Here is an 18,970-nt window from a genome sequence, read left to right as displayed (position 1 = left end):
AGATATCGAGCTGGTGAGTAACAGACGTCTCAGAAAATGTCGGAGCACTTTTGCAAACATGTGACATCTTAATAAATTGAGCAGATATTAGAAGTTTACACAGCTACATTCTCACCTGAAAATATCATAAAAGTTTATTTTGTGACCCAGAAAGATTAATAAGAGTAATATTAAAGCTAAGTAGCTGCCGCCATTGTTGGAAACTGGAATTGGCTGGGCCGCGCTATGAATTCTGGGATGGGTTGGGCCAAGAAGGATACACCCGACCCATCCTTCAAATTCAGGGAAATGAAAGATGGATTTGTCGGCCGCATTTGGAGCAGTCTTTGAATTGGGACAGCCTTTGTCGCCCGGCTGTGGCATAATCGACCTTCAAATGATTTGGCCCCTTAATTGCGACATACCTCATGTGTTAATAGACCTCTCTGCACTGAATCATACTTGTCATACTTGTTACTTTTTATTAACCTCTGTCTCTGTTAAGGAAATATACTCTAAAACACTTCTTCAGTAAAGACTCAGAGAAGAGAAACACACAGAACTTCTTGCTAGCAAGGGCAGCCTCCAGACTGAGACTCGCACTGAGAAACTGCCCCGGTCTTTATTTATACTTCAGTGGGTGCTTGTGTGTGTGTGTGGTGCCCTGCTGATCAAAGGGTCATATAACAGCACAAAAAGAACATCCTTGGTCATAAAGAGGGTAGTCTCCCCCTCACCCTAGATGGTTCACCCTAGATAACACAGTGAAGAAGTCCAGCAGTTCATCTAAACAAAAGGCACTTAGACTAAAACAGACATAGCTACGATAAAACAATAAAACAAGGTACGACCTCTTCCCATGCTCCCAGGATGTGGGGGTGGACGCTAGAACACCTTGAAGTGTTACAGGCCCCCTAGGATGAGACATTCTTTCACTATGCCACCAACTATATACTTCTACACACAAATGATTACATGCAGTATTCTACCATATGCAAACTTATATCATTAAAAGATTATACTGACTACTAAGTACAATTTTCCTATTAACAGTCTCTCTTCCACAGCATGTCTTTATCCTGTCTTCCTTCTCTCACCCCAACCGGTCGCAGCAGATGGCCCCGCCCCTCCCTGAGCCTGGTTCTGGAGGTTTCTTCCTGTTAAAAGGGAGTTTTTCCTTCCCACTGTCACCAAAGTGCTTGCTCATAGGGGGTCATATGATTGTTGAGTTTTTCTCTGTATCTATTATTGTAGGGTCTACCTTACAATATAAAGCACCTTGAGGCGACTGTTGTTGTGATTTGATGCTCTAAGTCGATGAATGAATTCTTTGAACACAATTAGTGGGTGATTCAGCAGAGCGTCTGTATTGGATCAAGGAATTGACCATTGCACTGTGTAACAACAAAGTTTTTAATTAAATGGCATACACAAAACACCACTGTGCAATGCATCAGGAACAGGAAGTGATACTATACTGCAGTGAAAGCCAACACCAGGTAAATATAACATTTCATTTCTTAGAGTGCATGGAGAGACCATCTGGGAATGGTTTCAGATGAATACATGGAGACCCAAAGAGGCTGGAAATCTACAATGGAGGGTTTTACTTGGTGCAGTCGCTGTAAATGCTTTTATCTTTGTTTGAAATCCCAGCCATGATGAAATTCTCCAGTATGTTGTAAAGGGGAAACTGTGTTCCACTCTTTCCTGGATTTCAGGAGATCACAGTCTGTGTTTGGGCTCCAGGAGAAGCAGTTCTGAGTTTTTATTTAGATTGAGATTATTTACTCTACAGAATTTCATCCTTGGCTTTACATGTTCGATAAAAACAGACATTGTGGTTGATTTAATATTCACTTGAAAAAGAAATATTTTTTTGTTTGGATTATTACTTCTGTTCTCAAATCTTTAGCTGTCTGTTTTTATTGATAAAAGGGTTTTGGAAAATCTAAATCAACTCTATCTATATATTTGCTCTGTCTCTCTACATCTCTAGCTCGCTCCATAGATCTTGCTGTCTCTCTCTCGCTAGCTCACTCTCTCGTTCTAGCTCAAGCAACAGATCCTGCCGTTGCTCTTCCTGTAACTCTCTCGCTAGCTCACACTCTCTTTCTAGCTCGCTCCAAACATCTTGCTGTCTCTCTCTCGCTAGCTCACTCTCTCGTTCTAACTCAAGCAACAGATCCTGCCGTTGCTCTTCCTGTAACTCTCTCGCTAGCTCACTCTCTCGTTCTAGCTCAAGCAACAGATCCTGCCGTTGTTCTTCCTGTAACTCTCTCGCTAGCTCACACTCTCTTTCTAGCTCGCTCCAAACATCTTGCTGTCTCTCTCTCGCTAGCTCACTCTCTCTTTCCAACTCTCCGTACAGATGTTGACGAGGGTCCAGGCGTGTCTCACGGCAGGACTTCAGGGCCTTTGGTCTGGCTCCAGTGAAGACGTTGCAGGGAAGTTGCGGTTTGGCAGCTTGTTGCTCTGAGCTGCTGCTGTTGACTTTCTTCTGAGCTTCTCGTTTGAGCTGAAAAACTATGCCAGAAAGCAAAGTGTTGACCTTCAACTGAGGTCTCGTGTTGAACGTCTCCTTACACATGGGACAGCAGCAGGACATATTAACATCCCAGTGCTGAGTGATGCATCTTTTGCAGAAGTTGTGGCCACATGGTGTGGTGACTGGATCGACGAACACCTCCAGACAGATGGCGCACAGAAACTGATCTTCAGCTCGCAGATTGCTGGCAGCGGACATGTCTGCGCTCTGAGAACAGAAGTCAGAGCATTAAAAGTTCAACTCTAATTAAACATATTTGGTGGTTTACATTGGGAATGCAACAAAGTCTGAGCAGCAACAATAGGAAACACAACTAGGACACCACAGGTGCAGAATATAATAATGTGACTCTGAAGCTGCTCTGTCTTTCAGCTCTGCCCCACCTCAAACGGCTCTGTTTGTTGCCTCCTGCAGGTTCGGACCTGATTATAGTAACCTGCACTTGGCACAACATGAGTTTAATCTTTTCGGAGACATTGAACTTATTTTCTTTGATTTGATACTGTCACATGTCAGACTGAGGCAGCAGACGTCTCTGAAAACTAAAGTGAAAGTGTCAAAAACACATTTTTAGAAAGAAATTAATTCAGTGTTGTTGATTATGCACTTGTAGATGTAATTGATGTTACTGCTGATCACATTATTCTAGTTTAATTTAAGCCTCCACTTGAATTATTCTGACATGCCAGTGTGAAATTGTATAGTGCTGAATCTTTATTTTGAACATTAAAATAGTCAAAAAGAGACAAACAAAAAAAGGAAAACAAAGCAATAATAATTATAACTAATTTACATGTTCAAAAATGAGAAGGAAGAAGCATGAGCTTATTTAATCCCACCTCCTTTCCACTATTTAGTAACTAAGAGTCTGCATTTTTTCTTATTGTTTATGCCCTGTTCATCAGAAATTCACCTTCATTACAATTTGTTACATGTATTTTTTAATAACTCCAGGAACATGTCAAAAGATATACAAATTTACAGATATATAACATACTTGTGCACCCCCACACACATATAATAAAATATGAATAAAAAGAAAAGTTTTGCGTTAATGCTGTATGTTAAACATTAAATGTCATCAGCTGTACTCACCAGTTTTTGAGTCAGTTGTTTAGAAAGAGGAGATGAATTCGGTCTGATTTTCTTCACAAATGCACAGATCTGTGACTGCAGCTGTGCTGTTACTCTCACTAACTTTAACTTTCATTTCTGGAAAATGATGCTGACTCTCCTCTTTGTGGCTCCGCCTCCTCCTGCAATGTTAGGCTTGTTTCATTCACACATGATTAGAGGTACACACATCTGGAACAGGAGTTTAAAATGTGTGTGCGCCTTCAGTTTTCTCAAACCCGAGCAGCAGTGTTTTTGATCCTTTCCTCTGCAAAGCTTCTCTCTTTCTGTCATTCATGTTTTTATTGCAGAGGAAGTTGAGCTGTGTGCACACTTCAAACTCTCCTTGAAACTGTTGCAGCCCTCTGCTGGACACAGACAGGAACCACATCAGGGTTAATGAAGAAGGTAAAATTACAATCAGTTCCTGCTCTTCACAGAAAACAGCTAAAATCAGAATTTATTATAAAGTAAAGCTAAAAGTATCAAATATGGCATCGGATCTGTGAACCCTGGTGCTGCATTCACAGTGAGCTGAAAGTTTGAGAGCATCTCAATTCAATTCAATTTTATTTATACAGCGCCAAATCACAACAACAGTCGCCTCAAGGCGCTTTGTATTGTACAGTATATAATATAATAATACATAGAGAGAAAAACTCAACAATCATATGACCCCCTATGAGCAGCACTTTGGCGACAGTGGGAAGGAAAAACTCCCTTTTAACAGGAAGAAACCTCCAGCAGAACCAGGCTCAGGGAGGGGCGGGGCCATCTGCTGTGATTGGTTGGGGTGAGAGAAGGAAGACAGGATAAAGACATGCTGTGGAAGAGAGACAGAGGTTAGAAATGGAGCAGTGTGTCATCCTGTGAACCAGGGTTTTATTCAAATCATTGTTCGCTCCATGTTACAACATTTCAACATCACCATTCATTGTTTAACAGTTCGTGTTTGTTACAATCACATATTTTCAGATTTCACTGAATCTATATTGTCAGTTTTCATTAAAATACTAAAACTGCTTATACCCACATAACAGGCAGGTCTGGCCCGGATCTGGTATCAAGCCGGCACTGCTGACTGACTTCTGGCATGATAAGACGTATGTCATCCAGATATGGGCCAGGCCTGGTGTAGATAGCACTGTTTATGCGATAGCATGCCACATCTGGCATGATTGTGGTTTGGTGTATGTGGCCCAGGCTCACAGAAAACAGGTCGTCCCTGGATCCGGCATCAAGCTGGCACTTCTGACTGACTGGTGTCATGGCAGGGTGTATGTCAGCCAGATGTGGGCCAGGTCTGGCAATGATGGCACTGTTTATGTTCCTATTTTCCTATTTTAGTTAGAAGACCCAAATGCCATGTTGCAATACTATACTGCTATGGTAGCCAATGTTTCAAACGCAGGTTTGACAGGTTTGTGAGTGTACACTTTATCCAAAACCTAGTGAGGGTTTACTCATGTTTGCCACCAGGTGGCTGTAGCTCAGGAGGTAGAGAAGGTCACCCACTGATTCAGAAGGTTAGTGGTTCGATCTCTGTGTGATCCTCCAGGCTGCATGTCAAGAGTGTGAATGTGTATGAATGTAGTTAGGAAGCACTCAGTTTACAGATAGCGTATGATTGAGAATATATCATGTTATATAGAGCAATTTGAGTAATCTGGGAGACTAGAAAAGCGCTATATAAGAATCAGTTCATTCACTGTCTGAACAGAGTTTCGTCATCTTACTTTTGCACTATTATGTTCCGGCACATGTTCTTATTACATGGCTTAATTAAGGTACACATTAGGCCGACATCTGGGGCCAGAGCTGAAACTGTTCTAGGCCAGCACAGGGCTAGCAGTGTGTCTACAACTGGCCTTGTGCTGCCCCATGTATGGGCCACATCTGGCAAACCAGATCTGGGCCACCAAAGGGCCGTCATTCTTTGCCATGTCTGGGCCATGTGTAAGCACATTGCGTGGGCCAGATCCAGGCCATACCAATTTTGCTATGTGGGTAAAGACACAAAATACCCCAAAATAAGACATTTTTACATGATATGAGTTACACTAAAAAAAATTAACACACATCATTTTCTGCAGACCATGAAGACAATGACATGCTATGACATCAGCTACCTTTTGTTACTATTCTTGAGAATTGTTACATGTTATGAAACGAAACAATTCTTCATGTAGCTTTTTGAGTGTATTACATCAATGTGGTGCCCCTTCTAAGGGAGGACATCAGTTAAAAACACTGTTAGTAATGAGAATGCTTAGAAAATAAAAGCATGCAAACAGGACCTGATTATTTATTCCCTTTAATGAAAATAAATCATCTCATCAATTCAAATACGTTGTTACTCAATTTGATTGACAGGACAGATGATCAGTGGTGCAGAGTTTTTCACACCTTGATAAAGCCCAGGACTGAAGTACGGGTGGAGCTTCTCTGTGAAGGAGCAGCCAGTGAACGAGTAGATCAGAGCTGCAGCATCTACGTCATAGAAGGAGACTAGACTCTCCTCATAGTCCACAAACACCCCCACCTTCTCAGGACCAGACCGGAGACAGAGACGGACTGGAGGGGCGGCACAAGCACTGTACTCACTTCCATTTCTCAGCCACACAGTCCAGAAACCATTTTGAGGAATCAGTCTGATGTTTCCCTTCCTGTTGATCGACTCTGTGGACACTCCTAAGTCCCAGTCAGTCTTTCCTTTAACCTGAACCTCAAAGTAAAATCTGCCTGAAGAGAAACTCTGCTCTGCTAAAACACAAACACAGTAAGAAAATCTCTCTGGGTTGTCCGGAAGTTTCTTCCTCACATCACCATGATTCACTTGTTTTCCATCATCAGACAGGATGAGATAAGGATTTGCTGTATCAGGATCCAGAGTCACGTCCACTGCATCCTGCTGGACCCTCTTCAGCTCTGCAGCCTCAAACAGCTTCTTCATGTCTTTCCTGAGTGTCTCCACAGCTCTCCCCACGGTCCCCTCATATGATGGTGGACGGACTCTGACCTCTGTCCAGTCCTTGGTGCATAGAGCAGCTTTCAGGGAGGAGAAGCTCTGGAGGAGGTGGAGGTGGTCTTCAGAGTGTGAGAGCTGCTCCACCTCAGATCTTCTCTCCATCAGCTCAGAGATTTCCTGTTCCAGATCTTTGATGAGTCCTTCAGCCTGTTTCTCTGTAGTTTCCTGTTTGTCTTCGATCTCCTTTATGAGCTCCTTCAGGCGTCTCTCAACAGACTCCATCAGAGCCGTGAGGACCTGAACACCTTCTGCTTTCTGTCTGTCTGCAGCATCTTTCCTCATCTTCACCGACTCTTTGATCTCCTGAATCTTCAGTCGTCTCTTCTGGATCATCTGCTGAATCTCAGCCTCTGTCTTCTCCAGCTCTGCCTTCTTTCCTTCATATTCTTCTCTCAGAGGAACAACTTCATGAGCCTTGTGATCTAGAACAGAGCAGAGCATGCAGACACATGTCTGGTCGGTCTTACAGAACAGCTCCAGATGTTTATCGTGCTTCCTACACATCCTGCTTTCCAGGTTCTCCACAGGCTCAATCAGCTGATGTCTTTTCAGACTTGTAGCTGTCAGATGAGGCTCCAGGTGAGTCTGACAGTAGGAGGTCAGACACACCAGGCAGGACTTCAGGGCCTTCAGTCTGGTTCCAGTGCAGACGTCACAGGGAACTTCTCCTGGTTTGGCAGCTTGTTGCTCTGAGCTGCTGCTGCTGGCTTTCTGCTGAGATTCACGTCTCTGAGCAACCATCTCAGACAGCAAAGTGTTAACATGAAGTTCAGGCCTTGTCTTGAACACCTTGTTACACTTGGGACACTGGCAGCTGTCATTAACATCCCAGTGCTGAGTGATGCAGTTTTTGCAGTAGTTGTGTCCACATGATGTGGTGACTGGATCAGTGAACACATCCAGACAGATGGAGCACAGAAACTGATCTTCAGACTGTAGATTGGTGGCTGCAGACATTTCTGCACTCTAAGGGAGAAAGAAAGGAAATGCATCTTATTTGAAATTTTGTTTACATTTCATATTTTAAAAGTAAGGAACAAGTGTTAGGGTTGTAGTCATAACGTAGCAGTTCTGACAGATGTGACAGATGCCCATCCTGACAACTTCATGTGCTTACTCATTATGTCCTCAGATTGTTCTATTACAGGAACGGTTTCATGATCGTACCCTTTAAAACTCACAAGTTCCCTAACTTCAGTTGCCTCAAGGCGCTTTATATTGTACAGTAGACCCTACAATAATCCATACAGAGAAAAACCCAACAATCATATGACCCCCTATGAGCAAGCACTTTGGTGACAGTGGGAAGGAAAAACTCCCTTTTAACAGGAAGAAACCTCCAGCAGAACCAGGCTCAGGGAGGGGCGGGGCCATCTGCTGTGATTGGTTGGGGTGAGAGAAGGAAGACAGGATAAAGACATGCTGTGGAAGAGAGACAGAGGTTAATAACAGATATGATTCAATGCAGAGAGGTCTGTTAATACAATTACGGTCCAAGAGTCTCAGCAGTCCTCTGTCCTCTAATTCCTCAGTGTGAGAAGGATGTTGGGGGTTCCTGCTATTGGTGTCACTGCCAGACAACATATCCTTGGTTTCTGTGTATTTGATTCAGGCAACAGCAAAACTCTGCTCTTGCCATATGTGGGTATTTGGGTGACCATCACTGATCCTCTCCTCCTACCGGCAATGGCACCACACAAACAATAAGAACCCTCAGGTGAAGAAAAAAATAACATAAAAACAAAGTCCCAAAGTGCTCCACCAAATCCTTTCAGAATCAAAAACACACCACAGACCTCACTCAGCGTCTGTGAATGTGTGTTAGGGGAGACATCTAACATCCTACAGCTAGCACACATAGAAACAACTCAAAAACGACTGTGAATAAAACCAGTGAAACCTAAACACAGACAGATTACACGAGGAACACACCTTGCCTATAAAAACAGCCACATGTTAAGGAACCTGCCACCTAGTGGCAAAAGGAGGCACAGCGCTCTGGTACAACCAGAGCTATATATAATAACAAGCTAAACTGTTAAACTTTAACTTACTGTGATCTATAATACAGCCCAGGCTTGTCTCTCATAATCTGACAATGTTTTACCACTGCCTCTGAGAGAGGCCACCATTAAGCCAATAAACATCACAGATGCATTGTGGTTATTATGGCAAGTGGATTCACATACAACATGAACTCTGCAGCCTCTTCCAGATGTTGGAACACTGAGTTGTTTGATGTTGTTAAAGAACCCAGAGGTGTCCTGTCCTCGTACGTGAGCCCTTTGCTGTTCTTGCAAGTGTAGTTTCATTAATATGGCCCGGATCTGGCCCACACACGGCAAAGAATGACGGCCCTTTGGTGGCCCACACATGGGCCAGCACAAGGCCAGTTGCAGACACACTGGCAGTCCTGTGCTGGCCCAGAACAGTTTCAGCTCTGGCCCCAGATGTCAGCCTAATGTGTACCTTAATCAATCCAAGTAATAACAACATGTGCCGGAACATAATAGTGATAAGGAAGATGACGAAACTCTGTTCAGACAGTGAATGGACTGATTCTTTTATAGCGCCTTTCTACTCTCCCAGATCACTCAAAGCGCTCTATACAACATGCCACATTCACCCAATCACACGCTTTCTCTAAACTGAGTGCTTCCTCACTACATTCATACACATTCACACTCTTGAACCACTAACCTGCCGATCAGTAGGTGACCTGCTCTACCTCCTGAGCTACAGCCACCTGGTGGCAAAACCGTCTCTAGGTTTTGGATAAAGTGTACACTCACAAACCTGTCAAACCTGCATTTGAAACATTGGCTACCATAGCAGTATAGTATTGCAACATGGCATTTGGGTCTTCTAACTAAAATAGGAGCATAAATAGTGCCATCATTGCCAGACCTGGCCCACATCTGGCTGACATACACCCTGCCACGACACCAGTCAGTCAGAAGTGCCAGCTTGATGCCGGATCCGGGCCAGACCTGTTTTCTATGGGCCTGGGCCACATACACCAAACTATGCCAGTCCTGGCCCATATCTGGATAACTTACCACTTACCATGCCAGGAGTCAGCCAGCAGTCTGCCACAGACAGAGGAGGACTCACGTTTGGTTTGGACTTGCCTGCAGTGCGAACAGTGCGAACACGATCGTCTGTACTCACCTCTGTTCTCACCAGTGGACAGAATCTGCTGTGAGGCTCAGAATATGAACGTGATGGACTCAGTGTGACGTTCCTGTGAATCTTCGTTTAGAGACAAACTGGACTTGACTGCAGCTTTTCACAGGGTTTCTTTCCTCCTCACCCTTTTTTTTATGATTTTATGGTTTATATTTATCAACAAGGAGCAAAGGTCGGATTAGAACACGCCCAGGCTGGACGGGTGAGGCGTGTTGTATGGTTAACCATCACACACTAATGAGGGTCTCAGCCCATCTGGATTTAAAGAGTATTTTATTTTTCTGTCCTCGAGGTCACAAACTTTGTACTGTAAACGGGTTTTTCTATGTCCAGCAAATGCAGTCTGATCAGAGCTGTTATTAAACCAACATTTAATTTTTGTCAGAGTTTGTTTCCTCCTTCTGATTTGTGAATACATGGAGTTAATTTATGGCGATGATGGGATCAGAACAAACACTGGATGCAGGTCAGCTGAGGCCTGAATGTTATCCCTCTGGACCCCCCACTGGCTTGGACCCCAAGCAGCACGTCATCTTCAGCTAGCCCACCAATCAAAATATTCAGCTCAGTTCTGTGATGCAGAGCCTTCAGGATTTAAACAAACAACAAAACTTCTCCTGATGTGGTTTGTCCTGACTGTAACGTAGAGCTGCAGCTTGTTTCTGCTGTGAGCTGAATTCACACGTGTTCAATGTAGTTTTAAATAAAGGTTTATTTAAAGAGGAGCCTAGCATCAACATGTAGGTAATATGGGACTCTTCATACGTTCATCAGTGGATATACGAGTCGAACACTTTCACGGTATCAGCTGTACAGTTCAAGTAATTCAAAAACAGGTAATCGTCACACCTTTGGACATATTTTAATAGTTAGAACTACATATCGGTGAAGGACGTTTGCTTTTTTTCTTTTCTTTAAAGCGTGTGTGGTGAAATCTCTGGTTCATCGTGTGGTCCACCTTCAGGCCGCTGCAGTTTCACCACAGCAGACGCACAACAACGCCTGTCCCATCGTGGAGGCGTTCAGAGTCAGAGACCAAAGAAAGGACATGTTAAAGTTTCTGCATTTAATCAGATGTGATTATTTAAAGTGTTCTAGTTTCTTTGCTCTTGTGTGTGAGATCATCTCCTGACGTGGAGTGCCGGGCTGCCCTGTTCCTTCTGAGCACGCTCAGTTCGTGGTCATCAGCAGAGTGATTAGTGTTGAAAGATGTGTCACATGACCGGGTGTTAGGGCTTAGAGCGAGGCACCGGGAGCTCCCGCAGCACAGCCGTTACAGCCGTGAAGTCCAGCCAGCAGCCATGGGCAGCACCAAGCAGGCAGCCGGTAAGTCTGACAGGATGAAGAGGCAGGAAGTGAGGCACAGGTGGACGACAGGTGGACGACAGGTGTTTAAACTGCGGCGTGTCCTCTGCTGGTAGAGCTGACAGACAGCCTCTGGTCATGTGATCTCCTCTAGAAACCACCTTCTCTCTCTCTGTGTTTCATTTCAGACGCTAATCAGATTAAGAGGCTGGGAAGGAGATTTAAGAAACTCGACCTGGATGACTCCGGATCCCTGAGCGTGGAGGAGTTCATGTCCCTGCCAGAGCTCCAGCAGAACCCCCTCGTGCAGCGAGTCATCGATATATTCGACACCGACGAAAACGGGGAAGTCGACTTCAGAGGTGCGAAAGAGTTTTTACAGAAGACGAACAGCAGCTCAGCCGTTACAGCCTCATCGCTATCACACAGATACAGTTTGACACCTTTTTACAGTCAATAATATCCTCATGATTCAGTTACTCAGTCCAGGTTTGACATTTATATCATCTCTGATCCGCTGAGTCATATAATTAATCGATGAACACAACGTGTGCAGGATTACCCAGCAGGCACCGAGCCGTTCGGTTTGTTCTCGGAGCGTTTTGTCTCTGCGTGGAGACGATCGTATCTCAGACCTTTTGATCTTCTTGTTCTTCAGCCTTAAACAACAACAGTGATGATTTTCCTTTTCCACAGAGTTCATTGAAGGAGTCTTTCAGTTCAGCGTGAAAGGAAACAAGGAGCAGCGGCTGCGTTGTAAGCACTTCAGCTTTAACCATCATGGTTCATAAACTATGCTCGATTTTTAAACACCTTGAGGCGAATGTTGTTGTTTTGATTGTGTGCTACATAAATACAGTCTCGGTCGTTGTGTCCTTGGGCAAGACACTTCACCTGTTGCCTACTGGTGGTGGTCAGAGGGCCCGGTGGCGCCAGTGTTCGGCAGCCTCGCCTCTGTCAGTGCGCCCCAGGGTGGCTGTGGCTACAATGTAGCTGCCATCACCAGTGTGTGAATGTGTGTGTGAATGGGTGGATGACTGGGTGTGTAAAGCGCTTTGGGGTCCTTAGCGTAAGGCGCTATATAAATACAGGCCATTTACCATAAATAACATGGAATCGAACTGAAACTTACCTTCACATTTCCTCTGTGATTTTCTTTGGCCTCAGTTGCCTTTAGGATCTACGACATGGACAAAGACGGTTACATCTCCAATGGAGAACTCTTCCAGGTCCTAAAGACGATGGTGGGAAGCAACCTGAAAGACACACAGCTGCAGCAGATCGTCGACAAAACTATCATAGGCGCCGACAAAGACGGAGACGGCAGAATCTCCTTCGAGGAGTTCTGCGCGGTGAGTTTTTGTGACTCGTTTCACCACCTGGACTCAAACTGGAGTCTGCACCAAAGCAACGCGCCGTAATCTGTGCTACAACCACGTTACGTTTCCTAGTAATGCAGTAAAGTGTTATACTTAAAACTGCTATAAAGGTTCTTCAGTTACCTGAATGAGGAGCAAATAGAAAGAAAGAAACATGAAACATTTGGGCTTCAATCAGCTGATCTCAGTTCATGTGCAGGGAGGAGGGCTGCAGATACGGCCATTACTTCTAGATTTATTGTATGAAAGGTCAAAAAGGATGTTGAAGTGCAAACTGGGTCCAGGACAGAGTTATGGTGCTAACACATGTGTGCGTGCATGCGACCAGCACGGCTCAAAACATGCATCAAAAGTTAGAAACTGACTCTGAGAAAGCTCCAACAGTAAAGACCCGAGAAGGTCGCTTAGGGAAGAACATCGTGAAGCTGTACTTGCAGGATTATCTAACTCAGCGCTCCCCAACCTTTTTTGTGCCACTGACCAGTTTATGTCTGACAATATTTTCACCGACCGGCCTTTAAGGTGTCGCAGACAAACACAACAAATTAAAATGATTCAACCGAGACAGAAACTGGTGTTCTGTAAATATAATGATAAACATGAATTCACTGTGTGATTGTGTAACTTTATTAGCAGCGTCCTCCTCTCTGCCCTTAATGCTGTCTGGTCGCCAGTGTTGCTCAAGTTACTTGAAAAAAGTAATCAGTAACTAATTACTGATTACTTCCCCAAAAAAGTAATCCCGTTACTTTACTGATTACTTATTTTCAAAAGTAATTAATTACTTAGTTACTTAGTTACTTTTTAAAAACACGATTTACACCCTGAATAGGTGATAAAGCGATAGATCTTTCAGCCCAATTCTACTTTTTCTGCATAATCATCATACAAAATGTAATCAAATGGAAAAGTCTCTTTTTAAAACTTGTTTTATTAGTTTTAATCTTTTAACTTTAAGCATCAAGCAAAAATTTTATTATATGCAACATTCTCTGACTGGAAGAAATTAGTTTAACATTTAAACCTATTTTCTGCACATTCCAGCACATAAAATAAAATATTTTTTGTGTTTACACTCAGTCTTTCAAATAGATGCAAGTAAAACACAGCAGAAAATAAATAAAGTCAAAGACTCAGCGGTCCTGTTACTCTATTTTCACCTGTAAAGCAGGAGTGGGGTAGGCGGAGGTTTACCCTGGTGCAGGTGTGCCGCGGTCAGTGGAAGAATCCGCGAGTTTCTCTGTGAGTTTCCCATTACGTCGTAGCTACTCGGTGCTTGTTGGAAGTTTAGGGGTTTTTTCGCTGTAAAAAGAAGTTTTCTTCCCACGCACAGCGGACACTAATGTTTTTGTCACTTTTTATGGAATCAAACTCAAAGTAAGGTCAGTGCTTCCACGCTTTAAACTCTGCACGCTCATACTCTCTCCCACAATCGATATGTGATCCATTGTTGATCTGCACACAGCTGTTGTCACGAACGTCGCACTCGCTTACGTCACTGTCATGAGACATTCTCGCAAAAAAAAAAAAATCACGGTTTTAGTAACGCAGTAACGCAGCGTTCCTACGGGAAAGTAACAGTAATCTAATTACCGTTTTTGCAATAATAATCCCTTACTTTACTCGTTACTCGAAAAAAGTAATCAGATTACAGTAACGCGTTACTGTCCATCTCTGCTGGTCGCTATGGTAACGTTTAAACAGTTCTTTCAAAATAAGACCCAGGGAAACCAAGTTCACAATAAAACCCTGAAAACCATAAACTTCTCACCCGAGCCTCGGCTCTCGCGGCCCGGTACCGGTCCGTGGCCCGGGGTTGGGGACCGCTGCTCTACAGCACCAGCAGGACCTCTTCAGCTCATTTCGAATCCAGAACCCTCACAGGTCTGTTTGACGCCCACAGAACTGAAGTCACCTCATCGGCTCCCAGATCAACACAGAATTACCTTTAAAATCTTTCTGTTAGTTCACGGAGCTCTCGGGGCCTCCTCTGTTTACAGAGTCGATTCAGTTAAAAACAAGAAAAAACAGTGTGTGACATCACTTCCTGTTGTCTCCTGCAGGTGGCGGGAGGATTGGACATTCACAAAACGATGGTTGTGGACATCTGACAGCCTCTTGTTTATCCTTCGTCCGTTCACAGGAGTCATCCAGCTGTTCCTGCCGCTCTGTTAGCTCCACCGGGCTGTTTGTTTTATGCATCCTTCAGGATCTGAAGGTGTTTGTTTTTATTTTAGTGAGCTGACAGACTTACAGTTTGGTCCATGAATATTTGGATTGAGACAAATTTTCTAATGTTGGTACATTACCACAATGAATTTTAAATGAAACAGCTCTGATGCAGGTGAAGTGCACACGTTCAGCTTTAATTCAGTGTGTTGGACAAAATGACCGCATAAAAATATGAGAAACTAAAGTATTTTAACACAATGCCTTCGTTTCAGGCTCAAAAGTATTTGGAAAAATTAAATAACTGAAAATAAATTGATAATTTCTATTACTTTATTCAAAACCCTTTGCTGGCAAAGGCCTTAAGTGTTGAAGTCACGGACACCACCAGATGCTGGGTTTCCTACTTTTGCTGCTCTCCCAGCCTTTACTGCACCAGCTTTCTGCTGCTGTTTGCTTTTCTGTCCTATGTTTAGTCGTCGACAAGTGAAACGCCCAGGTTTAGCTTCAATCATTATTGGCATTATTTTAAATTAACCAAATCATTCAATATGGCACAGAAACAGTGGCACTCGCCGCCCTCACTCCTAAAACTTCTCCCTCTTCCTATACAACCAATTGCCACATGTTGCCATATCATTTTTTGATTGTTTGAGTTTGCATGCTTTGTTTTTTTTACGTCACATTGTGTCCTGCGTCCTGATCGCTGCAGACGATCTCCTCCGTCTCTCCTGTACAGAATCGCTGCATCGATGCTAGCAGTGTGACTGAAGTGCAGTGCTGTATGTCCACGATGTCCACCAAACGTTTTGCACCATCAAAAAATAAAATTGGCTCCTTGATTTCACCTCTCGCTGGTTATTTTTAGAACATAACACCCGCGATAAATGAGAGACAGCTGAGAAATATAACATTTGAATGCATTTTCTCTTTTGCTCTGAGGCGCGGGGGAAAGATATCGACAAGTCGATGAACATCATTTACAGATATGTTGGGTAAATGCCCGAGACATCTAGAGAAATGTAAATCGCCGCTTGATTCATTCATTTGCTTAACTTGTTTTGGACCGTAAACCAGGCGCGAATAGGACACCGGAAACACAGCTCCCCACAGGAGTTTCCGCACCGGAAGTAGCATATGCTAACGTGCACATGGTCTATTCCAATTTAGCTGGATGTGAGCAGACAGTCTGTCTCTAAACAGCTCAGAATTCACTCAGCTGCTTCAGGCCTGTGTCACATCATCAGGAAACACAAGTGTTTTTGCAGAACTGTGCTGGCTTTTCTTAGGTTTTCTTTTTTAGCAAAGTCCTATCTAGCCTTTCTGTTCTTGAGGTTTATGAGTAGGGATGGGTATCGAAAACAGTGGGAACCGGTTCTCAACAAGAACCGGTTCCCACTGTTTCAATTCCTTGGGATTGTTTGCCATTTTTGCAAACGATTCCCTTATCGATTCCAGTCGCCCTGAATGACGTCACCGCGTTGCGGAGCGTCATTTACCTGACAGGAAACATGGCGGCTCAAACGATCAAAAGTTTGGTTATACTTTACGAGAGTGGATGACAACAGGGCAACTTGCAATACTTGCAAAGTAGATGCTTCATTTAAGGGAGGAAACACTACGAATATGCAAAAAACACGCGATGACCTTAAATGAATGTCGTGTTTTTAATTCCGGACTCGTGAATCTCAACCCAGCAGCTGCGGTAACGTTTGCACGTCCTCTCCCGTTAATGCGGCAGGTAAATAATCAACTAACAGTGCATATTATGTTAGTGCGATCTGCCTTATTACAAACCTGCCATTACTGTGCATTTAGGTGACCGTGATGATGAGACAGACAGAGTCTGGCTCAGATGCTGGCAGTTCTTGCTGCAGTCTACCGGTAGCGTCTCCTTTCAGGCCGGGATAGACGAATGTCACCGAGCAGTGACTGAGTTTGTGGTCAAAGTCTTGCACCCGTTTGCCACAGCAGATGATTTTCAGTAAGTGAATGTGTTTAATTGTAGGCAGGGACATTACTGGATATTCTTGTGTAATTGCTACAGAATAATTTATGTTACACTTTGTTATTGCTACAGAAGAATATTTATTTTATTATTTTACATTTACAATGTTTTTCCCGGGGACCCTGTGACACCACATTGAAGAGCCGTAGGCTGTGGATCTCTTAAGATCTCACTGCTGGGTTTGTAAGGCCATGTTACTCCTAAATTTCTATCTTGTTCAAAGAGAAGATATAAAACAAAGTTCTAAGCTAATCGACCTTAGTGTTCTCCTTTTTAAAAAAGAATCGATAAAGAATCGAATCATTAAATAGAATCGAAAATGGAATCGGAATAGTGAAAATCTTATCAATACCCATCCCTGTGTATGAGTGTCTTGCACCTTGCAGTGAACTGTCTGTGTTTACTTTCATGCAGTCTTCTCTTTATGGTAGATTTGGATATCGGTACAACCTCCTGGAGTGTTGTTCACTTGGTTGGCTTCACCGTGGAATGATTTTGCGATCATCCACCACTGCTGTCTTGTGTGGATGTTCAGGTGCTGAGTTCACCAGTGCCTTCTTTCTTTCTCAAAGATTCTGCCTCTCTGAATATTGTAGGAAGTTCTTGGATAGTTTTTTTCTGTTTTCCCGGCTTAAGGATGGCTTGTTTCACCTGCACTTAGAGCTCATTTGACCTCATGTTGTCTGTTCACAGCAAAATCTTTCAAATGCAAGCACGAAAACTCAAATCAACTCCAGGCCTTTAAATCTGCTTAACTGATAATGACATAACAGAGGAATTGCCCACACCTGCACATCAAGTAGCCTTTGAGTTAGGTGTCCAATTACATTTGGTCCCTTTAAAAAGAGGTTGGCACATTTTAGGGAGCTGAAACTCCCGAACCCTTCGTCCCATTTGAATGTGGATGCCCTCAAATGAAAGCTGACAGTCTACACATTATGTTCATGTCCATCATATAACTATAATTGAAATAAACAGGTAAAAAAACAAAACTTGTGTCACTGTCTAAATATATATGACCCTAACTATTCCTGCCACTGATGGAGCAACAGAGTGAAGTGTTCACAGACAAGTGAAGCTTCTCAGTCTCAGAGCAGGACCTGAGCGACTGAACACTTTTACATTATTTCCCCATAAATAATGGCACACTTTGATAGTCACATTCACAGGAGCAGACCAGGAACATTTGCACTGACGATCTCCTGAAGAAACATCATGGGGGTGTCACTGCATCTCCTCTTCTTCTCCAGAACAGTCAACTCAGATTTTAGAAACTCTGAAGTTTTCTGACACAAAAATATAAAATGTGGAAGTTATTGTTCAACTCAAGCCTTAAATACTGAACCGTATGTGTAGGTTTACGATACACGTCAGCTTTTAGATGGCTGAGTAGTCAGAAGCAATAATGAAAAAGTATGCAGGGAGATGTCACAGCAGGCCAGTACCTAACCTGGAGCTCGGCGCAGATACAGACAGCAGGACTCAAGTTTGACGAGACTTTATTTACAATACACACAGGTGGAAACTAGACAGGAGGGGAACGCGCATGGTGCGTGGAACTAGAGCACGGGTCTCTGAAATAGAGTATAATAAGGGAAGCTGGGGACTGCAGACAAAAGGTAATATGACAGTCAGATCTTTTCTTCCTCACATTACTATAAAGTACTTGTTTCAGACAGATTCAAATGAGGATACGGGCCAGAGTCAGGGGCCACATCCTTTTGTAGGCCCAGTTTGAGGGCCTCACATTGAAGAATTGAAGGCTACTCCACATATGACACACAAAGGTGTCCTCCTTTCCCCCAGATCTAAAGGATGGGTCAGGTGTATCCTATCCCAAGATTCATTGCACACCGGTGTTTGAAAACATTGTGGTGCAGACTGTCAAAGCCAAGCATGGAATATTCAGCAGCAACACCTGAGTGAGTTTAACTAACATCGTCATTCTGCTGTCAGGTTTCTGTGAGGCAGAGTAAATCACACAAACGATGCAATTTGTGTAAGATCCATAGCTGTATTTCAAATAATGACTGAACAAACTCAGGCTGCTTAAATTTGTCTGGCCTATATTCTTATCGTTCTTTTTCTTACTTTATGGAGGCCAAAACTGAATTGCACACTTTAATGTGCATATTATCATCAAATGCATCTTTGCTTAAAACTGTAAAATTACAAAAATCTCTCAAATCAAACGTACTCTCCTGCACTGCGAAAAGCCCTCGTGCACAGTTTGGCATTGACTTGGTTGAGGT

The 18,970-nt window shown here is 43.4% G+C and overlaps 2 protein-coding genes across 2 annotated transcripts; one reads left to right on the top strand and one right to left on the bottom strand.

The window, feature by feature from the left end:
- Window positions 1–5,993: 5,993 nt before the first annotated feature.
- On the bottom strand, window positions 5,994–7,630 carry LOC146668915 (E3 ubiquitin-protein ligase TRIM21-like). Its single transcript, XM_085408198.1, has one exon. The coding sequence runs from the start codon at window positions 7,623–7,625 to the stop codon at window positions 5,994–5,996; it is 1,632 nt and encodes a 543-aa protein (XP_085264324.1). The 5' UTR covers window positions 7,626–7,630.
- Window positions 7,631–11,158: 3,528 nt separating this feature from the next.
- ppp3r1b (protein phosphatase 3 (formerly 2B), regulatory s1ubunit B, alpha isoform, b) lies at window positions 11,159–14,652 on the top strand. Its single transcript, XM_085408248.1, has 5 exons — window positions 11,159–11,183; window positions 11,351–11,524; window positions 11,859–11,918; window positions 12,330–12,514; window positions 14,605–14,652. The coding sequence occupies exons 1-5, from the start codon at window positions 11,159–11,161 to the stop codon at window positions 14,650–14,652; spliced, it is 492 nt and encodes a 163-aa protein (XP_085264374.1).
- The last annotated feature ends 4,318 nt before the right edge of the window (window positions 14,653–18,970 follow it).

Source organism: Rhamphochromis longiceps, linkage group LG6 (assembly GCF_057381845.1).
Source record: "Rhamphochromis longiceps isolate RC_006_pf linkage group LG6, R_longiceps_female_GT1.1, whole genome shotgun sequence".
Classification (NCBI taxonomy): Eukaryota; Metazoa; Chordata; class Actinopteri; order Cichliformes; family Cichlidae; genus Rhamphochromis; species Rhamphochromis longiceps.
The sequence above is the reverse complement of the archived record's forward strand: the minus strand, read 5'-3'. Positions and strand labels throughout refer to the sequence as shown.